Below are 21,327 nucleotides of genomic sequence, written 5' to 3'. Positions count from 1 at the left end.
AGATCTTTTATATATATTTCATTGTAACTTGTTAAAGGCCACACATGATATGTTTTATATATTTGTTACTTTGCATATAATAATATAGTGTCTGATACCATGTTTATATATGTTTCAGTGACATGGAATTCGTATAATAATAAAGACGAATACAACATATATTCGGGTGGTTATTTTGAGCCGGGTACTGCCCGTTTATACTAATTCCTGGTCCAAAAACTTCGAAATGCAAACATTCCACCCACTGAAACCATGGCCATAACAGGGCACAAAAATGTCCAGTCCATAACCAATTATTCCAACATATCTGTTGAACAGCAGCAAAAGTGTTCATTCTTGCTCAGTCCAGTAAATGTAACAATCCAACAGATTCCTCTTGTTCACCTTCACGCACTGAAACTATGGCCGAAATGCAGCCTAGACAACCGATGTCTACCGTCGAACAAGTTGATCTTGATGTTCGCCCCACCCAGTCACTTCACTTGCAAATGTCTTTCTCTAGTTCGAACAACTTTGCCTCACAATTCTTTGGTGCCACTTTCAACATTCAAAATGTTAATGTATATAATTAGCTTAAATCCAAGTAATCTTTGTTATTTTGTCACGAAATAACCACATATTATAACAAAGAAGGAAATATTGTGCACCTCGTGATCGACTCGATAGTTTGATATCGAAAGTGAATTGTGTGTGGTGTTAGGCTACGTTGTAAACAAATGTAGTTCCTTGTATATAACAACTTAATGCCATATTGATATCATAAAACTTAAAGATTTGCAATTCAATATGATTAAAAGTGTAATAAATAACGCTCGACACTTTGTTACAGAACGATATTCTGATTTAAAAAAAAATGATTATTTGATCAGCGGTTATTTTTGGAACGCGGAGTAATACACTGACCTTGGTTACACTACAGTCATTATCAAAGTACGACAAACACTCATGAAAACTTATTTTGTTTAAATAAAAATAGTTTACTGAATAAAAAGTGGGATAAATAGAATAATAGGTTAGTGTTGATTATAGATCAGGTTTATCATGCTCGGCACGAAAACGAAAAAGCACTCGCCAAGGCTCGTGCTTTTTGTTTTCTAAGCCTCACATGATAAACCTGATCTATAATCATCACTAACCTATTATTCTCTATATAGGAGTTAACCATTTCAGCTTTAAGAATAATCTTTATTTATTAAGTTGAAGTCTAAAAATAGGTTGGTGAATACTGGGCCAGACGTAAAAATTGTCAAAACTGGCTGAAGCTGTGATTGCTTTGTACTGTGTTTCCATAGCAACAAGATTGAAGGCATTACCTCCTTCACAATCTGTGCATTTCAATTCATCAGAACCTTACTATATTGAAATACAACAAGAGCGCCAAGATGGCCCTAGATAGTTCACCAGTGTATTTATGAGTGGCCAATTTCAAACCCTGGGAAATGATTAGAATAATCTAAACAAACATAGAAGAGGCCCGATATATGATATAACAAATATATTCCCAAAAATTATACCTCTTTGCCTTGTGCTTCAGAGAAGATTAAAACAAAATTGTACTACTAAAGTCTATAAAAATCATGTGACCCTTTTGGCGTGACCAGTTTTTACCCCAGTTTCATAGTTTGTATAAATGAAAGAGAGGACCACATTAGGCTGCTACACACCAAATATTTAAACAGCTTTCATTGCAGTTTCAACAACTTTTAAAAAGTTATTTAGTATATATGTTTTTTATAAAGCATGCAAGCTGATATGAACAATCTTAGTAGTGGATCGCTATACAATGGTAGACAACAAATATTAAACCCCTGACCCTTTTAGATGCAGAGATTTTTTAAGTTTTAATTTTAAACATATATTTTTAGCTCAAAGTGACCTAAATAGGCAGCAGACCATAACAATATAACCAACTGAGAAAGATTGTCATCCAAGGACCATTTCTTAGAAGTTTGGTTCAAATCTGCCCAGTAATTTAAGAGAAATTGCCATATGGAGGAGAAGTTTACGGATGACTGTTGACGAACAACATGAAAACATGCAAATACTCTTTCTTACAAACAGGATTTTGAAAGTCAAATGTTTTGAGTTGTTCCCATGAGTTGAAAACCCCTATAGCAAATGCAGGGTTGCAATAAACAATTCAAACAAGCAATTTTCACAAAAATGATTTGTCAAGTGATTACGCAGGCTCCTGTGTGACTATAGTACCTTGGCTATGTCTTGCTCCTACCTTGGCTTTGTTTTGCTCCTACCTTGGCTATGTCCTGCTCTTATGTCGGCTTTGTCTTGCTCCTACCTTGGCTATGTCCTGCTCTTACCTCGACTTTGTCTTGCTCCTACCTTGACTATGTCCTGCTCTTACCTCTTCTTTGTCTTGCTCCTACCTTGGCTATGTCCTGCTCTTACCTCGGCTTTGTCTTGCTCCTACCTTGGCTATGTCCTGCTCTTACCTCGGCTTTGTCTTGCTCATTCCTTGGCTATATCCTGCTCTTACCTCGGCTTGGTCTTACTCCTACCTTGCCTATGTCCTGCTCCTACCTTGTCTATTTCCAGCTTCTTCCTTGGCCATGTCCTGCTCCTACCTTGGCCATGTCCTGCTCCTACCTTGGCTATGGCCTCTTCCTACCTTGGCCATGTCCTGCTCATACCTTGACAATGTCCTGCTCATACCTTGGCTATGTCCAGCTCCTACCTTGGCTATGTCCTGGCTCTACCTTGGCCATGTCCTGCTCCTACCTTGGCTATATCCTGCTCCTACCTTGGGCATGTCCTGCTCCTACCTTGGTCATGTCCTGCTACTATCTTGGCCATGTCCTACCCCTACCTTCCCTATGTCCTCCTCCTACCTTGGCCATGTCCTCCTCCTAAATTGGCCATGTTCTGCTCCTACCTTGGCTATGTCCTGCTCCTACTTTGGCCATGTCCTGCTCCTACTTTGGCTATGTTCTGCTCCTACCGTGGCTATGTCCTGCTCCTACTTTGACTATGTCCTGCTCCTACCTTGGCTATGTCCTGCTCCTACCTTGGCTATGTCCTGCTCCTACCTTGGCTATGTCCTGCTCTTGTAGCCTGAGTATCTCGTTGAGGGAGTTCAAGCGGATGTTGAGCAAGCTCGCCGTGGACTTTAGGTGATCTACTTCCTCTTCATAACTCTGTACAGAGAACCCGCAGCAACTTCACAAATGAGCTCCATTGTGGGAAAACAGGGTTTAATGCATGTGCATTACATGTTGTCTCAGATTACCCAGTGCAGTCTGCACATGCTAATCAGGGATGAAACTTTCCACCTTAACTAGATTTTTATTTAGAAGAATGTTATTTCAAATCAAAAGTTTAATAAACACGGAAAGTGTAATTCCTAATGAACCTGTGCAGTTGCTGCGAATACACTTTACGCACATGCATTCAGGAGACTCAAATGCTACAACATGCGACACAAACAATTTTCATCAGTCATAGTAACAAAATGGAAATCATTGCATTTAATAAACCTACAACAAACCTTTACAATAATGTATTTTCTTCGAATGCATTTCAGCTTGAAATATAATTATATTGTCTGCAGCATTTTTCAGATTTCAGGGGAGGTTGGCTATTCCTTGCCTGATGAATTGAAGGCCAAAAGGCCCATATTTTTATGGAATTTTGTATTAAATTTTATTATAACTATAAGTATACAATATTATATATATGCTGTGTAACTCTGGAAAAATAGCATTAATGGTTCGTCGCACTAAAATTGCTTACCTTAACTTTTGAGGCCAATGATTCCTTTTCTTTCCTGACAATTTCTGATGGTTTTGGCAAGTTCTCTGTATCCCCGATGTATTTCTTCAACTTCAACAGCTGGGCCTGCAGCTCTTCAATCAGGCCCAGCTTAAATCTGGAGAAACAAACAAGTACTACTACTGCATTTTCAAAACAGCCACACAATTCTGTGTTTTAACAGTAGTTAAAATCGTGAGAACGGAAATACCCGACTTCCTAACTTTATCAAAATTTGAATTGCTGCTTTTTCCATTACAGACATAAAATTAAGAAGCTAGTATTAGTTTTGAATGGTTTTTACCACCATATCAACTGCAAATGATGCATAGCTATATTGTTTTTCTAAATATCTGATGAAAAGCAGGAATTCCTAAGAGTTAGCTGTAATAACACACATGAATATATAATATGCAACAGTCAACTTGAAAATAACAATGAAGCCTTGCTCTGGAAAACCCAGCTTAATTCAATCTACACAGGCTAATCAGGCACCACACATTCACTGTTGACTTGATTTTCTTTAGAAAACAACTCCCTTTAACAAAAACTTCCATTAAACCAAAGTGCTGTCCCTGGTAAACCTGTACAGACTGCACAGACCAATCTGGGCTGCCACTTTATCATTTCCAAAGACATGAAAGCTCACTTGAGATCCTCAGTCAGCTCTCCTATTTGTTGCTCACTGCTCTCCTTTAGCTGCTCATACCGAGTCCCAAGCTCAGAGACTCGGTCTCGAGACTTCAAGCTCGATGTTTCTAGCTCATCCCTTAGTCTCGAGACAATGCCCTGTAGTTCGTCCTCCTCTCGCTCGTGCTCTCGACTCAGTTTCTCAACCTGAAGCGGACACAGAATTTGTGTAAAAGTAAAAAAACTTAAACCCTTTCCCTGTCAGAAGCAAAGTGAAAATGGCTATGTGTAAACAGCATAAAACCAGAACAGCCTGTGAGTAACTCACAGTCTGTTCAGGTTTTATGCTGTTTGCTGCTCATCATCTTAGTGTTGGAAATGAAGCCTTTAAAACTTGAATCTAGTAAGAAAAATTTGTAATGAAATTTAACTTTCATAGGGACTACAAATGCGTAAAAATACGTATCTAAGTGGAAAATGGTTAACCTTTGTGTTGCTATTATAACTTTTGAGCACTCATAGATGCCTCAGCTAATTGACTGGTTATCTAAAATTCAGCTAAATAAGATTGTTTACCAGACCTCAACATTGTAAGACCACAGGTATTGGGCGCGTTGTAAATTCACTGAAACACTATCAATATGTCATAAAACAACATTTTTCATCACGTTGACAAACAAGAGGGCCATGATGGCCTTGTATCGCTCCACGTTTTTTTATGCAAAAAAAGCGTGCATTGCGCATGGGTTGAAATGTACTCAAGCATGTGACTTTCTCTTTCTATCCCTCGTCCCACTGGGCCCTTAATGTTGGAAGGGTGAGCATTTTTATTTATGGAAAACATTACTACGGTGTTAACTAAACAGACTAAGAAGCCCGGGTATTGTCGCACATGTCCTTTGCTTATAACGTAGGTACATTTATCTCTCCAAAAGATATTGTCGTTCTTTCTATTTCACATATTTTTAGATGCTGAAGATCAAATCTGCGCATGTTCTACAAGATAAATGGAAGTTCCTTCATTCAATCATGAATCTTTTTCCAAAATTCCCATAAGAGTTTGTAGGTTTCAAAGTTTCTGTTACTTATATAGTTCATGACATATGAAAAAATACCTAATGACGTAGATCACCTGAACTCAACTTAATTCTTGAGGCATTATTGAGTGTAGCAGGATATTTAACGTTGTGAAGAAATTGTTTATTGTACGAAGAAGATATTTGCCTGAGGAAACATAAAGTTACGAGTTTTTCAGGTTCATGAAGTGCCGAAAGGCAGTAGGAATGATAACTTTGTAGAGGTTGTTTGTTAAACAAAGTAAATGTTTAACTGACAAAAAATTGAATTATAATTCATCAAGATGTTGCCATTATGGCAACACTACTTGCATATGGCGTGAGGTTTAAAGAGATATGACCAAAAAAAAAATTAGCTTGACCTAACTTTCCTTTACTTTTTCCATCTGACGTTTGTGACCTGTCATGTTTGTTTTTGAAAAATACTAGGATTGCCATATATTGAAATAAGGTATCTGATCTATTCTCTGATAGGTTGCTAGTAATAGACTGAGCCCCAGTCATGTTATAAACAAGGGGATTGTTCACTGCATTGGTAGAATATACTTTTAATAGATACATCTTTTTTTAAGTTGGATTCTCCTTACTTTTTTGCTACTGAATATTAAAATTACTTATTTCAATGTTGTTAAGTTTATCTTGAACAAATATTGTTTGCAATCTGTTTATAAATCATAAAATGATGTCATTAAAAAAAAAATTATGTTGTTTGAATTTTAACCATTTTATCTTTTCAAATCTTAAGAACCCCCTTCAGATATGTAGTGGGTGTGGGGTGGGGACACATGGCACACAAAGTATCACATATTGACTTTTCTTGAAATAATTATGTTCATGGAAGTTGTGTTTTTAAAACTAATAAGATATTATTAAACTGGTTTAAACACTACAAAAAAAAAATGAAATTAACATGTCATCCGAAATATTTTTATCCGGATATATGGTCACTTTTGACATATTTAAATAAAACCCGACTTTTTTCAGTTTATAAGAAAAACATGCATAAAACATGTTCTTACTTCAATTCCTTTGTAAGCAGTCACCATCTGATCTAAAATGGCACTAAATGACAGGGTTTTATCTCATGTTTACAAGAAAAATCAGAAGAAAACAACAAAATCAACATTTTTTCCCACAGCTTCGTGACCCAATTTCCGATGGTCTGTATAAACATTGATTTTCAAAAAATAAAATAAATAGTTGTGCATTTGCTTACATGTATTGATAGATTTTTTATTGATTAACATCTCCCATTCTTCAAAAAGTAAAGATAATGTCTACAAACGGACGCAAAAAGACTTGATTCCCATGCATGCATGTAGGTTTGTTGCTGTTGTTGTGACCTTGGAACTAATTATGTAAACAACGTCTTAGACTGGTCCACCCATATGCAGAAATGTTTTGGATCAGCTTTTGAACTGATGGGTTATCATATTAATGGCAAAAAAAGCTTATAAATTTAATTTCTTTGTAGATATGAGTTAATTAAGTACCAAATGCCATTCTTGACCTTCCAATAGACCATAACTCCTTCTGAAGAGTTTTTTTTCGTTTTGAAAACAGGACTTCCAGTTTCAAAAAGGAGAAATTGCTTATAATGAGCAATTTCTCCTTTTATCACAATGGTTTCTACCCCACCCAGCCAATTTGTCCTTTACAATATTATTTCTCGTCTGCAATCTCTTTCAATTTGGGGCAGTCCAAAATGTGTCATTTGGTAAAGGGTTAACATTTATGGATAGTTAACATGTTGGTCTACCTTGCACGCTCAACATGTATGCATTTATCTCTTATAATTAAAAAGTTATTCCAAGAGTATGTTGATAAACTTTTAGTTTGAGAATAAATAGTTTATTCATCCCATAATGAATAAAAGCAAAAACGCATAAACATGCAAAGTTCAACGACTTCCTATGGCCATGTTTTTTGACGAATCAAATTTTCTTGAACAACTTTTTAATGGGAGCCTTCAAGGGATAAATTTTGCCCCAGGGGCATAATTTAAACAAACTTGGTAGAGAACTATAAGATGTCACTACATACCAAATTTGGTAGCCCTAAGACCAATGGTTATGGACAGGAAGATTTTTAAAGTTGACACAAAAGAGGCTTTATATAAGCATATGTTCAATTTTGTGACCCCCGCGGCAGGGTCAAATATGAGCCCAGAGGAATAATTTGAACAAATTTAGTAGAGGACTATTAGATGTCACTACATACCAAATTTAGTAGCCCTAGGCTCTATAATTATGAACAAGAAGATTTTTAAAGTTTGCACAAAATAGGCCTTATTTAAGCATATGTTCATTTTTGTGACCCCCGGGGCAGGGTCAAATTTGACCCCAGTGGCATAAGTTGAAAAAACTTGGTAGAGAACTTTAAGATTTTAATACATACCAAATTTGGTAGAAATAGGCCCAATGGTTATGGACAATGAGATTTTTAAGTTTGCACAAAATTGGCAATATAAGCATAAGTTCAATTTTGTGACCCCTGGAGAACGGTCAAATTTGATCCCATAAGCTTAATTTGAACAAACTTGGTAGAGGACTATTAGATGTCACTACATACCAAATTTGGTAGCCCTATGCCATAAGATTATGAACAAAAAGATTTTTAAAGTTTGCACAAAATAGACCTTATTTAAGCGTATGTTCATTTTTGTGACCCCGGGGCAGGGTCAAATTTGACCCCAGGGGCATAATTTGAACAAACTAAGTAGAGAACTATTAAATGTCACTACATACCAAATGTGGTAGCACTAGGCCCAATGGTTATGGACAAAAAGATTTTTAAAGTTTGCACAAAATAGGCTTTATATAAGCATATGTTCAATTTATTGACCCCCGGGAGGGGTCAAATTTGACCCCAGGGGCACAATTTGAACAAATTTGAAAGAGGTTCATCCCAGGAACATTTGTGAGAAGTTTTATCAGAATTGGACTTGTAGTTTAGGAGAAGATGTTTAAAGAAAAAGTTAACGCACGCACGGACACAGGCACGCACAACGGACACAGGACCATGACATACGCTGGCCTCTGGCCAGTGGAGCTAAAAATAAATTTCTGATAATATATATAATATCAGATTTTTTTTTGTCAAAGTGATGCAAAATGTTGTTTCATGACACATAGATAGTGTTTTAGTGAATTTACCACGTGCCCAATACCTTTGTGTAAGACGAGAGACCTTATATTCCTACAAGTCATAAGCTTCCATCAACATTCATTTGAGACCTCAGCTTAAACTGGTTACCTTACATTCAACGTAGCAAGACTGGTAACTTCTCATTCTAACAGGTCCCAATATAAGATAGACTGGTTACCTGACATTGATATCTGTCCTCCGCTGATTTTAGCTCCACCTCTAGGCTGGCGAGTCTGTGGGCACTCTCCCGGTCCTACATAAAAAATCACAGAGCTGAATTCATGATTCACGTTTGAGCCTTGCTGTGGAAAATGGGACTTAATGCATGTGTATAAAGTGTTGTCCCAGATGGGCCTGTGCAGTCTGCAAAAGCTAATCAGGGTTGACACTTTCCGCCTAGATTTATGTTTACAAAATGCTTCTTTTAACTAAAAACTTCCATAAATATCTAAGTGTTGTCACTCATTAGCATGTGCAGACTGCACTTGCATTAAACTAGATTTTTTCACAGAGAAAGAAACATTTTGAATCGGATCTATATACAAAAGTTATTTAAGAAATAATTTTAATTCATAGTTGTTGATTGACAAATATAAAGCTATGTTGAACATCTGATGGGTTCAGTGGTTTTACATCCTAGTGGTTTTACATCCCATATTTGCAAACAACAGTTTAAGATTACCAATGGGAATTTAGCTCTGCATTCAAGAAGGGTTATTTTCTACAAAATAATGAGTTTCACCTTAACAGTCATCTGTCGCTCCAAGTCAGGGATCTCCTCTCTATGTTGGCAGCGTAGGCTGCGCAGTTCATTCTTCAGTTCGGCTATTTCACAGGCTTGTTTGTTGATCAGCTCATCCACATATTTATAATCATCCTTCATCTTGGACTGGTATTTACACACGTCTGGAGGTGGACGCTGAACTGTTTCCTGCTTGAATAGCAAGAGTTTTGATAATATACAAGCTTCGCTCTCGGAAAACTGGGCTTATCCATGTGTGTAGTGTTTTCCCAAATAAGACTGCGCATTCTGCACAGGCTAATCATGGACGACACTGTCTGCCTATACTGGTTTTCCTTTTTTTTTTTTAAATTCCTTTAACCCTTTCCCACTTAGGGGCAAAACGAAAATGGCTATGTGCAAACAGCCTAAAACCAGAATAGCTTGCGAGCAACTCGCAGTCTTTTCAGGTTTTATGCTGTTTGCTGCTCATCAGTATCTAAGGGTTGGAAATGAAGCTTTAAATCTTGAATTTAGTAATAAATGTGTTTAATTAAATTTTACTTTCTATGCTACTACACATGCGTCAAAATACGTATCTAAGTAGTAAAGGTTTAAACGAACAATTCCATAAAAGCAAAGTGTTTTCCTGATAAGCTTATCTAGGACGATACTTTCCACACATGCATTAAGCCCAGTTTTCCCAGAATGAGGCTCATATGCTTTCAGAGGTTATCACAATTTTAGCTTTATTACTGCAGTCAGATAACCTACTCACACTTTTTTGGGGCAATTTTAAAAGTTGACCTCAATCAAGCACTAAAGTGATTTTTTTTGCTTTATATTTTACAGCCTGTCCCTTTTGGATTGGGAAAAAGAGCAGTATCAATCATGAAATCGGGAAAAATGAAAAGTTATAAGTGCATGTTTATTGCATTTTTAAATGTAAATTATAAAGCGCTACAGAATTATACCATTGTGTAATAAACTCAATAAACCAAATCTTTAGTTTTTTGGACAAGTTTGGCATCTTTTTGGTAAGATTATTGGGAAAAAAAGTTACTTTTTGCCATTGGGAATTAGCCTGTAAAAACCTGTAATTTTGGGGAAAATAATTGGCATTTAAATACTAGTAAATGACAACTGACCTACCTTAAAATTCTGGGGGCAGGGGCCAAACAAAATTACTTATACAAGAACTGCCCTTTTACAGCCAATGATAAAAACAAAATACATGTTGTATTTGCAAAAATAGAAGAGATATCTTTGCAGCAAATGACACCCATATCAACATATCTACACTTCCCAAAGCGTCAGAAATATGCAACATAAAAAGTCAACGGTTCAAAACTAAACAGACGCATACCTGGGCATGCGGAGTTGGAGTGGCAGGAGTCTCTTTGATAACTTGGGCCTCTCTGCAATATTCAATACCACAAATAAGTCAACAGCAACAAGAGAAACAAGTCATGAGAAGCACTTTAAAAACTCTAATAAAGTTTAGAATCTAACTGGGTAATAAGTGCAACATTTTGACATTTCAGCTTCTTACCCAACAAAATTCAAAAAATTTAAACATGTTTGTTTATGTGCGATATCTCATTTGTGACAGTTTTCTGGTTATACAGTGTATAACAAGCCCTTTATCTTAAGTTTTCCAACAAATTATAGACAAAAGGTTTTTTTCCCAGCATTTTGGGAATTTAGGAAAATCTGGAATAGTGCAACTTGAAATTCTCCATTTCTGGAAAAAAATCAATTGCACAAATGAATTAATTTAAACAATACATTAATAAATGATAACCATTGAATAAACCTTTTAATTGGTTATACAGTCACAATTGACATAAATCATATACCGGGCACATAAAGAAATGAAAATAAAATTATGCATTTAAATTATCTATAATTATTATATAAAAATGTAAAGATGAAAATAAACAAAAGAATATCTTTATTCCATGAATTATTTGATTTTTCTCATTTTAAATGGAAATTGAAAAAAACATTTTTTAGTTCGTCTTGAATGGTTTAGGAATTGTTTTTCTCAGAATGGGAATGGGGCCTTCATTCAGACCCACCGGAAAGGGGGAAAATTAACTGGAAAATGAGTTAAAGGGCCAATAATCAAATCAATTTTTGGAATGCTTTTTTTAACAGTTGTTACATGTACAGCGAGCTTGTAACTGTGAAATGACCTTAATAAAATTTACTTCAGTTTGGAATTTTCAATCTTGAGTTTGGCCATTTCCTCTGTGGCTTTTGCTATTTCCTTCCATGGATCAGCAGAACTTGTTTTACGTTCAAATGCTGAGGGCGGCAGTAAGTTCATATTCATGACTGAAATCAGAAACAATAATGTAAACCTGTTAGTAAAAGTAAGCTGTGAGTAGGATTGCAATAGAACACTAGTTGGGCAATCTACAATCCGAAATTACTTATGATTGGTTCTTACAGATGCACATTACAGACACATACACCTTGATAATAGTCAAATAATAATCATCTGCCAACGCGCATGGTTTAGTTTTGTAGATAAGCCACAACGTGCAAAAATTGGCCTTATGCCATTTTCAGCCAGCCTAGCTCCAGCCTAGCCTGCACATCTGTGCAGTCAGGTCAGACACTTCCCTGTCCACTCAACAGACCACGAAACCTTGTGTGACTTCAAAGTGAACAGCTGACAAGACTGCGCGATTGCCGCCTTTAATTGATGTAGAATTAAGGGAAAAACGCACAGGGAGACTATTGAGAATAAGTGTAAAATGAATATATATTATGGTTGAAGTTGTTAATGCATCTAAAAAAGAAGTGTTATAAAAAATGAACATATGTAGAAGCTGAGTGTTATACAGGTATACATTTTTAAAGAAAAACAAATATCTAAGCTAAACAGGCTTTTTTCATTGCTTGAAAGCTGCAACACTCAAAATCTTCAGTGATGTGTGATGACAAAAAATGTTCCACCATCAGTTCTTGGACAAGTTCTGGTCAAATAAGGATTTAGAGTTTTCAATAAAAATGGCATTAATTGTGATTTTGTACCAACAAATATTGACACATAAAACTAATTATCTGCAATTTTATCAAATCTTCGCTGTAAAATTCATTAAATGCACACCTAAGCATTGTTATTACTTTTCATTATGACTCTTTTATATGTTTGGAATGGCATAAATACCAAATTTATCAGTTCATAATCACCAAGGATCAATTTACAAAAGATTTTTCTTGTTTTTGAACATCTCACACAGCTCTACCTTATGAGCACTTTTCAGCTCAGAATCACTTTCAGTACAAATGAATATAAGTGATATTGTTACCTCCTCTTTGTTTTGGCATGAACTCAATTATTTTGAAACTAGGAAATCACACTTTTTCAGAGCTACAGATAAGCTTTTTTGGGTAATTGGGTAATACCCTTCAAAATACATGTAAGAATGAATTGGGTAATGAATAAAGTGATTGGGTATCCAAAGGTATGATACCCGCTCATATTAAAAATATTTGGGTATTTGTACCAAAACAAACAATTGAATAGGGTAATTGCAATAAAACATTCATTTAGCTTCTCAAAAACTTACCTCCATATAGTTATGTATTCTGAATTTCAATTGAAGAACAGGTAGTTCCATCTTTCTGTGACAAAACAGTCATTTGCTCATTATAACAATTTAACAAACAATAGCACATTCCTTGTGCAATGTTAAATCACATTCGTTGTATTGTTTCAACAGTGACAGTACTGTTCTTAACTCAATAAAACTTATATTTAACATTATAAACAAGTTGTAGTCAGTAAATCATAGTTACTTTTACACTTTCTTAGCAGTGGCTCTGGGTTTGTATTCGGCTAGTTCTGGCTACCATAACTTTAAATGTCGCTTTATATGATTTTTGACTGGCGCAGGTACATTTGTATGTCAATACTATATAAACTGTACCCTGAAGTTTCTTTAGCTAGTATTCGGCAAAGATCCTTTTTTTTCGGCGCTTTTTCTGCTGCCAGTGCTTAGTACAAGGTGTCATGTCCATGAGGGCTGGGTCTGGTCCCATCATGCAGATAGTGATCAAAGCGTTGAGCTTTTCTGCACTCAGAGAGGACCTGTTTTTGGTTTTTAGCCTGTTCTGTGTACTAAAACTCCTTTCAAATTCAACACTTGTAAGTTAAATGCAGAGAGTCACAGATGCATGTTTGGCAAAGTTTGGCAGAATGTCATTGTGGAGCAGAATAATACATTTGCCCAGATGTTGAGTTGTATATTTTGAGTATGCACCACAAATCATGCCTCTAAGTCTGGGCCATTCTTGTTTCAATTCCTCAAAATCTATTAATGGTTGTATTTGCTTTTCTTCTCGGTTCAACCCTTCAATCAGGTTTCCATGTTCAATGGTGACAGTTTTCTCAGTGCCATAGAAGGCTCCTAGGCGCTCAAGTGCTACATCAGAGTCATTAAAGCTCAACACAGTCATAAGTTCAAAAACTTTTGTCAAGTCATCAAATACATCGGTTTCAGACTTTCTAAATCTAGTTTTCACATTTTTCAAGAGCCTATCGATGTATCTCAATCTGACATTCTCTATTTCAGAGTTCATATTGGCCGAATATGACAACTTTTCCCCACATAGCATTGCATCACCATTTTGAACAAGTATTCTTGTTTTCATTTCTTTCAAAAAGTGTCCATCATTAGTTTTCATGTCTTTTAGTTTGGCAATGGTGCCATTAACTAATGGCCTAAGTTGACTCAACAGAAAATTCTTCTCCTGCAGTTTACAGCATAGGATTGCAAGTTCAGTTTGTACATCCAAAACGTGTGCTGTAATGAGGGCTACCTTGTACGAGTTAAAATATTTTAAGAGGCATTCAGCCACAGCATTTTTGTCTTCCGTGAACTGACTCAGTGTAGCAAGAACTGAAGCATAGGACTCGTACACAGCCTCCACAGCATTTTTTAGGTCTAGCCATCGAACAGAGTATACCTCCTTAATTGTATACTCAGCTTCATCTAAAAGTTTTTGGGCATTTTTAAGTGTTTGTGTTCTAGAACTGGAACCACTAATGAAAATGTACAGTGCGCTGAATTTTGCTTCGAACTTATTCATGTTATCATCTTCTTTTATGGCATCAGAACACGCTAATTTCAGTCTGTGAGCAGCACAATGTGTTTGAATGCAAAAAGGAGCGTACTTTGCTTTCAGTTGAACTCCAACACGTGTTTTTTTTCCATCATCATTGCTGCTCCATCTGTAGACAGGGATGAGCATGATGAAGGTGGAATATCCAATTCTTCAAGACAATGAACAACACAATTCACAATTGCGTGAGCACATCCATCTTCAATAGGTAAATTGCACAGAAAATGAGTAACTGGTGTGCCATTCTTCAAATATCGGATTCATACTGACAATCTCTTTTCAACTGTTATGTCTGTGCTTTCATCAAGCATTAATCCATAAAAACCAGAGCTTTTAATGTTTTTCACAACATCCGACTTCAAAACATGTGCAAGAGATTTTTGAATTTCAGTAATGGTATCCCAACTGAGATTCTTATATTTAATGTCAACACCATTTGTTTCCTGTAACTGAAGCAGTCCATTAATTTTGTCCGATGGAATTTCTGATTTGGCTGCAAAATAGACAGTGTTGAACAATTTCGTGTCTTCAGGTGAAATCTTGATTTCAGGCTCTTCGGCCTCACTTGAGCAGTCTATTGCTGCCTTCTTCACTTCAGACTTGACAACATTTCTGTGCTCAATGCTATCATTATGCCTTACTACACTGGATATCTGAATGCTAGGCGATCCGTCATATGCCCAAACACTTGACAATTTCTTGGAGTCTTTTTTCTCTTTGCAAAGTTTACAAACAAGTTTATAACTGCTAGTGCTACCAGATTCAACAATCTGAAGCCACGCGAATTTTTCTACACACTCATCGAATGTTTTTTTACTTGTTTTGGTACCGGTATGGGCCACTACTTTCATTTTGGAAGCCGCATCAACTAGTTCATCTACTATACTTACACAGATGACCTGTTTAATAAGGTCATAAACAATACCCTTTGCAATTTTTTCGCCATCAAATTTATTTACCACGACAAAGGAATCTATAAGGGTTTTTTGTATTTTTTGCGGAACTTTATGTCTGCCTCGAGACGCCATTTTGTTTAACTGGCATGTGTTATCATCTAAATGCTTGGGGAAATACGTTACAATATAAAACAAGCGCTTGCTGATAAAGACTCGAGTCAAAACGACCAAACCAAAACGGGATTTTTCATTACGCATAGAAGGCGGCTCGAATAGCGTATCAGCGATTTGTTTTGCGTACTGGTACGCTAAGATTTTGAAAAAATTGCGTATCCACATATTTTTTATTGCGTATTTACGCAAATACGCAGCTTATCTGTAGCTCTGCTTGTTTTTATCTTTTTAGAATAAATACTGTTGTCTGACTGCATATTGTCATGATAGCAAAGAAATTGTGACAATGTTGCTATCATAACTACTTTTGTCTTTTTTTGAAGTGGTCCTTTGCTTTGGGATAGCATAAGTTGGGTGATGGACGTTTCATGCCACTAGGCACAACCAGTTTGTGCCATAGATATTTGTGTAGGGAGGCAGGCCTTAAAGAATCCACTCGACCGCTCGCATATGCGAGTGAAGTTGACGGTCGGGCGAGTAAAGTTTGTTAAATACTCGACCGACCGGGCGAGTGCTGTGTTTCAAGTTGAGAAATATAAATTCAGTTCCAGAACTCCTGCCGCATCGACACAAATTGCGAGCAATTTTTCGAACGAACAAACAGGGGTTTAGTACACAAAGAAACTGCACTTTCGTTTTGACAATGAAAAATGACCTCACAGGCAGAGTAAAAATAATTATCAAAATCTGCTGCTCTCTTTTTGTAGTTGACAGTGCTCTTAGCTAATTGATTAAAAATAAAAAATAAACAGTTAAATATATTGGTAATTCCGTAAGGAATAAAATTTCATTTTAATGTAAATATCAATACAAAAAATAAACAGAAAAAATTATTATTTATAAACAGAATAATTCGTGATCAGAGCCCTTATTAGCCATAATTAACCATATTGTAACCATTTGTCAATCAAGCGTGTCTGTCAGTAAAAGTTCGTATTAATTGTATTTTTTTGCAAAATAAATACAACTATAGGATTGACTTATAGATGTTTGTTTATTACAATGAGACAAAGTCACATGATAGTTTAAGTTTACAAAAAAGTTCTGATTGATCATAACTATAAATATAGATATATATATATATTTTTTAAATGCAGGGCGAGAAGATTAAAGTGGAGGGCGAGTGGATTGTCAGGCCTACTCGCCCTGCAGGGCGAGTGGCTCTGGAAAAATTCTTCAAGGCCTGGGAGGCATTGTTTAATGGAATATAATCCCTGACTATTGATTTGATTCTTAGCCCGAAGAGCTTGTGAAACAATATTGTTGTTTCTACTAGTAATGATTTCACCAATATGTCACGAAAACAACTGATGTAATCCGGTGCGCATGCGCGGTGAAAGTAGAACTTTTTATGAGAGTGAAATAATTTAAAATGTTTTTCAAAATTATCCATTAACATCGCGGTGCAATCATAACTAAAATGTGTCAGTGTTGTGCTTAAATAAGTGGATTATCATTTTTGATTGTTTTAAGGAATATATTTTTTGTGTGCTAGGCGTACTTTGACTTTTTTTGTGGAGCCTCGTGAGATCACAAAAATGCCCCCGCGGAAATCAAACCTCAACATTTGTGATGAGTGTAAGAAAGACGTGGGATCTGAGGATAAAGCTTTAGTGTGTTGTGTCTGTGAAAAATGGTTTCATATTAACTGCCAGCGTGTCACATTAGAGGATTACAAATTTCTGGTCAAGTCTGACGACAGCATACAGTGGTACTGCAAGGGTTGTAGGGGTGCTTCACTTAAGTTGATTACAATGCTCACCTTAGTCTCTAAAAGACAAGACCAACTTGAGGAGGAGGTAAAGAAGTTGAACAATGGTATGAAGGAGTTTAATAACAAAATGGACACCCAGTCATCAGAGTTTCATGATCTTATGAAGGATGTTTCGGAGATAAAAAATGGCATGCCAGCTATGATTAGTGAGAAGGTTAGTGAAATGATAATGGACAAGCAGGAAGAGGAATCAAGGGTAAGCAATATGATTTTCTTTAATGTGGAAGAGGTTAAGGGAGGTAACTCAAAGGAGAGTGATGCCATTTTGATTGGTGAAGTGTTGGATAGTTTGAACATTGAGTTGGAACGTTCACAATTGGCTAACATAACCAGATTGGGCCGAGTTACAGAAAATGGCTCCAAAATACGTCCAATAAGGGTGAGAATTGAAAACAGAGGAAAGAGAGGTGAGATCCTTAGGAATGCTTTTAAACTAAAAGGGTTGGGTAAACTATCGAAGGTTGGTATCGGGAGAGACCTTAATCAGAAACAGAGGGAACACAACGCAAATTTAAGGAAACTTTTGGAGGAAAAAAGAACAGAGTACCCGGGACAAATGTGGGTTATCCGTCGGGATAAAATTGTGGAGCAGACAAGAGTTGTCCCTCCGGATGCAGTACCTGATGCGGGGAACCATCAAAAATGATTAAATAGTCAAGTTCCTGTAAATAAGTTAAATGTTATTGTTAACAGTTCCAAATGTTACCCTGTTAAAAGTTTAAAGTCTGTTCAGTCAGATATATTGAATCCACAAACAAACAATTTCATGAACTTTCATCATGGATTGAAGGTTTGTTTTTCTAATGTTGACACTTTGAGTAATAAACTCGCAGAATTTGAGGCGTATCTTGCAACTGAAAATCCGGATATTGTTGGACTATGTGAAGTATTTCCGAAGGTCAGTTATGACAAATATAATATTAATAACTTGTCATTTTTAAATTATAATATTTTCATGCCTAATCATAATGGTAAGCGTGGTGTCATATTGTTAGTGAGAAAAAACCTTAAGGCTACAAAGATTGACTTGTTCGAAGACATAAATTTTGATGAAAATGTGTGGTGTGAAATAATCCTGAAAGACGATGATAAAATACTTATTGGAGTGATTTATCGTAACCCATCATCTACTGAGGCCAATAATGAGAGACTTTTAAAGCTTATAACCCAGTCCTGTGCACTTAACTACAGTCATTACATGTTATTGGGTGATTTCAATTACAAGGATATAGATTGGGAAAACTGCAACAGTAATTACGCAGTCAATGCCTCTGGAACGAGATTCTTGGATTGCTCTTTGGATAATTATTTACATCAACATATCAAGACTTTCACTAGAAATCGAGAGGGTCAAACTCCAAGTTGTTTGGATCTGGTTTTCACAAACGAAGAGACCATGATTGACCAGGATTCTTTAAGCATTCAACCACCCATTGGTTTAAGTGACCATTCTGTTTTGAACTTTCAATTAGCCCTTTACTACACAGGAGAGGAAGTTTCGGAAAGTTATCAGTTCTATAAAGGGGATTATGACGCTATCAACAGAGAATTAGCTCAAATAGACTGGGAAAATATGAAAGATAAGGATATTGATGAAATGTGGTATTTTTTTAAGAGCTCGCTTAATGATCTTGTCAATAAATATGTACCTAAGAGAAAACGGAATGATAAACACAAGAAAAAAACCCTTTGGTTTAACAAAAAGTGCAAGGAAGCATTTTTAAAGAAAAATAAAGCGTGGAAGCGGTACAAATATTCGAGAAACAGGGAGTACTATGCTGTCTACGCCTTAACCAGAAATGAGTGTTCATCCACTGTTAAGGACGCTAAAAGAGACTATGAAAGGAAAATCGCCAAGGAAATAAAATTAAACAACAAATCGTTCTGGAAGTATGTGAATTCTAATAGAAAAACGAGAGACAGTATAAGTATCATAAAAAAAGCAGACGGTTCAGAAGCAAAGTCAAATTTTGAGAAAGCAGAAGTCATTAATTCTTTTTTTAGTAGTGTGTTTGTAAGAAGTGAAGCATTTAATGAGGAAGTGCCAAATGACATACCGTTTTCTATGAGTGATTTTGAGATATCCATTAGTGATGTTCAAAAAGTGTTGAAAACCTTAAAACCTGATAAATCACCTGGTCCAGATGGTCTTCATCCAAAGGTTTTATTTGAAACACAAGGACACATTTTAAAACCTCTGCATATGATATTTAGGGAATCACTAATAAAAGGAAAATTACCAGATGATTAGAAGAAGGCTACTGTAGCACCAATATTTAAATCTGGTAATAAGAAAGAACCATCGAATTATAGACCTGTGAGTTTGACATCTGTTGTGTGTAAACTTTGTGAAAAAATCATCCGGGATAAATTAATGTCATACTTGTTAAATATGAACCTACTTTCAGACAATCAGTATGGTTTTCGTCCTAAACGTTCATGTAATATTCAATTACTGGAAATTCTAGACAGATGGGCTGAAAGTGTTGATGAAGGATCCCCTATAGATGTTATTTATCTAGATTTCAGCAAAGCCTTTGACAGCGTGGCACATGATAGGCTTTTATTTAAACTAAATTGTCTGGGTGTGCATGGTGCTACCCTAAATTGGATTGAGAATTTTCTAACAGCACGATCTCAATGTGTAAGGATAGGCCCAGCAATGTCCAATTGGTCTAAAGTCATAAGCGGAGTTCCACAAGGAAGCGTTCTGGGTCCTGTACTTTTTCTTTGCTTTATAAATGACCTGCCAGATGTTGTCAATGGAATAGTCAAAATTTTTGCGGATGATACCAAGATTTACTCAAATGTTAATACCACTACTCAATGTGATGAATTGCAGCAAGATCTGGACAACCTGTGTGACTGGAGTTCGAAATGGAAGCTTTCTTTCAATGCCAAAAAATGCAAAGTCATGCATATAGGATCTACTAATGAAAGGCATAGGTATTCAATGCTCGATAAAGATGGAAATTTCATACACCTGGACTCGGCACAATCTGAGAAGGACCTTGGAGTGACTTTCAATGAAAACTTACATTTTGGAGAGCACATATCAAACATTACTTCTAAGGCACAGAGAGTACTAGGACTTATTCACAGATCTTTCGAATACATGGAAACGGAAATGTTGCTTCCTCTCTATAAATCATTAGTTAGGCCTATTCTTGAATATGGATCAAATGTTTGGTCGCTATATCTTAAAAAGGACATTAAAAAGATTGAGGATGTTCAGAGGAGAGCTACACGACTGGTTCCTGCATGTTCTACCCTCCCATATGAAGAAAGATTAAAATTCCTTGGTCTACCAACTCTGGAGTACCGAAGAGATAGGAGTGATATGATTACTCTGTATAAGTCTATTTACGGATTGGACGACCTAAAATGGAGCAATATATTTAACTTGGCTCAAGGGGATTTGAGAGGTCATCACCTAAAATTCATTAAAAAAAAGTGTCATCATAATGTAAAGCTAAATTCATTTGGAGCTAGGACAGTGAACATGTGGAATGCCCTTTCAGAACAAACTGTCTCTTCAACATCCCTGAATGTGTTCAAATCGAATTTGAACAAAGAGAACTGGAATAAGAAAAAATTTAAATCAACTGTGTAGCGCACTATGTCGCGTATAACATTTTAAAGAAGAGGGGCCACGATAGACTTTGTCTAATATTACGGCCCGAAGATCAAGGTAAATCAAGGTAAATCAAGGTAAATCAACCTGAAGTCATGTCACATCAAGTTATTTTTTATGTTTTATATGCTTATCAAATATGTTAAGTTATTTGGCAGCGTTCCGACAGCTGACCAGAAGAATTCAATATAAACGCATTTATTGTTTTTAGCAATCACCCGCAGTTTGGAATGTAAGACAACCTTTAGGTTTTGGCTTTTCAAACTCCGAAGGAATACTTAAATTTTCCGCCATCTTGTTTATCCGTCCGCGGCTCACCTGTTTGCTAGTGACCAAAACAATATCCCATCAAAATGTTTAAATGATTATTC

At 36.2% G+C, this 21,327-nt stretch overlaps 1 protein-coding gene across 4 annotated transcripts in view; it reads right to left on the bottom strand.

Annotated features, from left to right (window-relative positions):
• Positions 1 to 21,295, bottom strand: part of LOC127850315 (coiled-coil alpha-helical rod protein 1-like) — a 68,741-nt gene extending 47,446 nt beyond the window's left edge. For 3 of the 4 annotated variants that reach the window (XM_052383272.1, XM_052383276.1, XM_052383274.1), the window contains exons 1-8: positions 21,199 to 21,295; positions 11,553 to 11,679; positions 10,706 to 10,757; positions 9,361 to 9,552; positions 8,797 to 8,871; positions 4,415 to 4,602; positions 3,748 to 3,883; positions 3,045 to 3,152 (exon numbers count right to left, since the gene is read on the bottom strand). In XM_052383272.1, coding sequence (XP_052239232.1) covers positions 3,045 to 3,152; positions 3,748 to 3,883; positions 4,415 to 4,602; positions 8,797 to 8,871; positions 9,361 to 9,552; positions 10,706 to 10,757; positions 11,553 to 11,679; positions 21,199 to 21,250 — 930 coding nt within the window. In that variant the 5' untranslated portion in view covers positions 21,251 to 21,295. The remainder of the gene's footprint in view (positions 1 to 3,044; positions 3,153 to 3,747; positions 3,884 to 4,414; positions 4,603 to 8,796; positions 8,872 to 9,360; positions 9,553 to 10,705; positions 10,758 to 11,552; positions 11,680 to 21,198) is intronic. The other variant, XM_052383273.1, reaches the window with a different exon arrangement.
• Between the last annotated feature and the right edge of the window lie 32 nt (positions 21,296 to 21,327).

This window comes from Dreissena polymorpha, chromosome 11 (assembly GCF_020536995.1).
Source record: "Dreissena polymorpha isolate Duluth1 chromosome 11, UMN_Dpol_1.0, whole genome shotgun sequence".
Taxonomy (NCBI): Eukaryota; Metazoa; Mollusca; class Bivalvia; order Myida; family Dreissenidae; genus Dreissena; species Dreissena polymorpha.
Note: the sequence above shows the minus strand (reverse complement) of the source record. Positions and strands in the feature narration are given on the sequence as shown.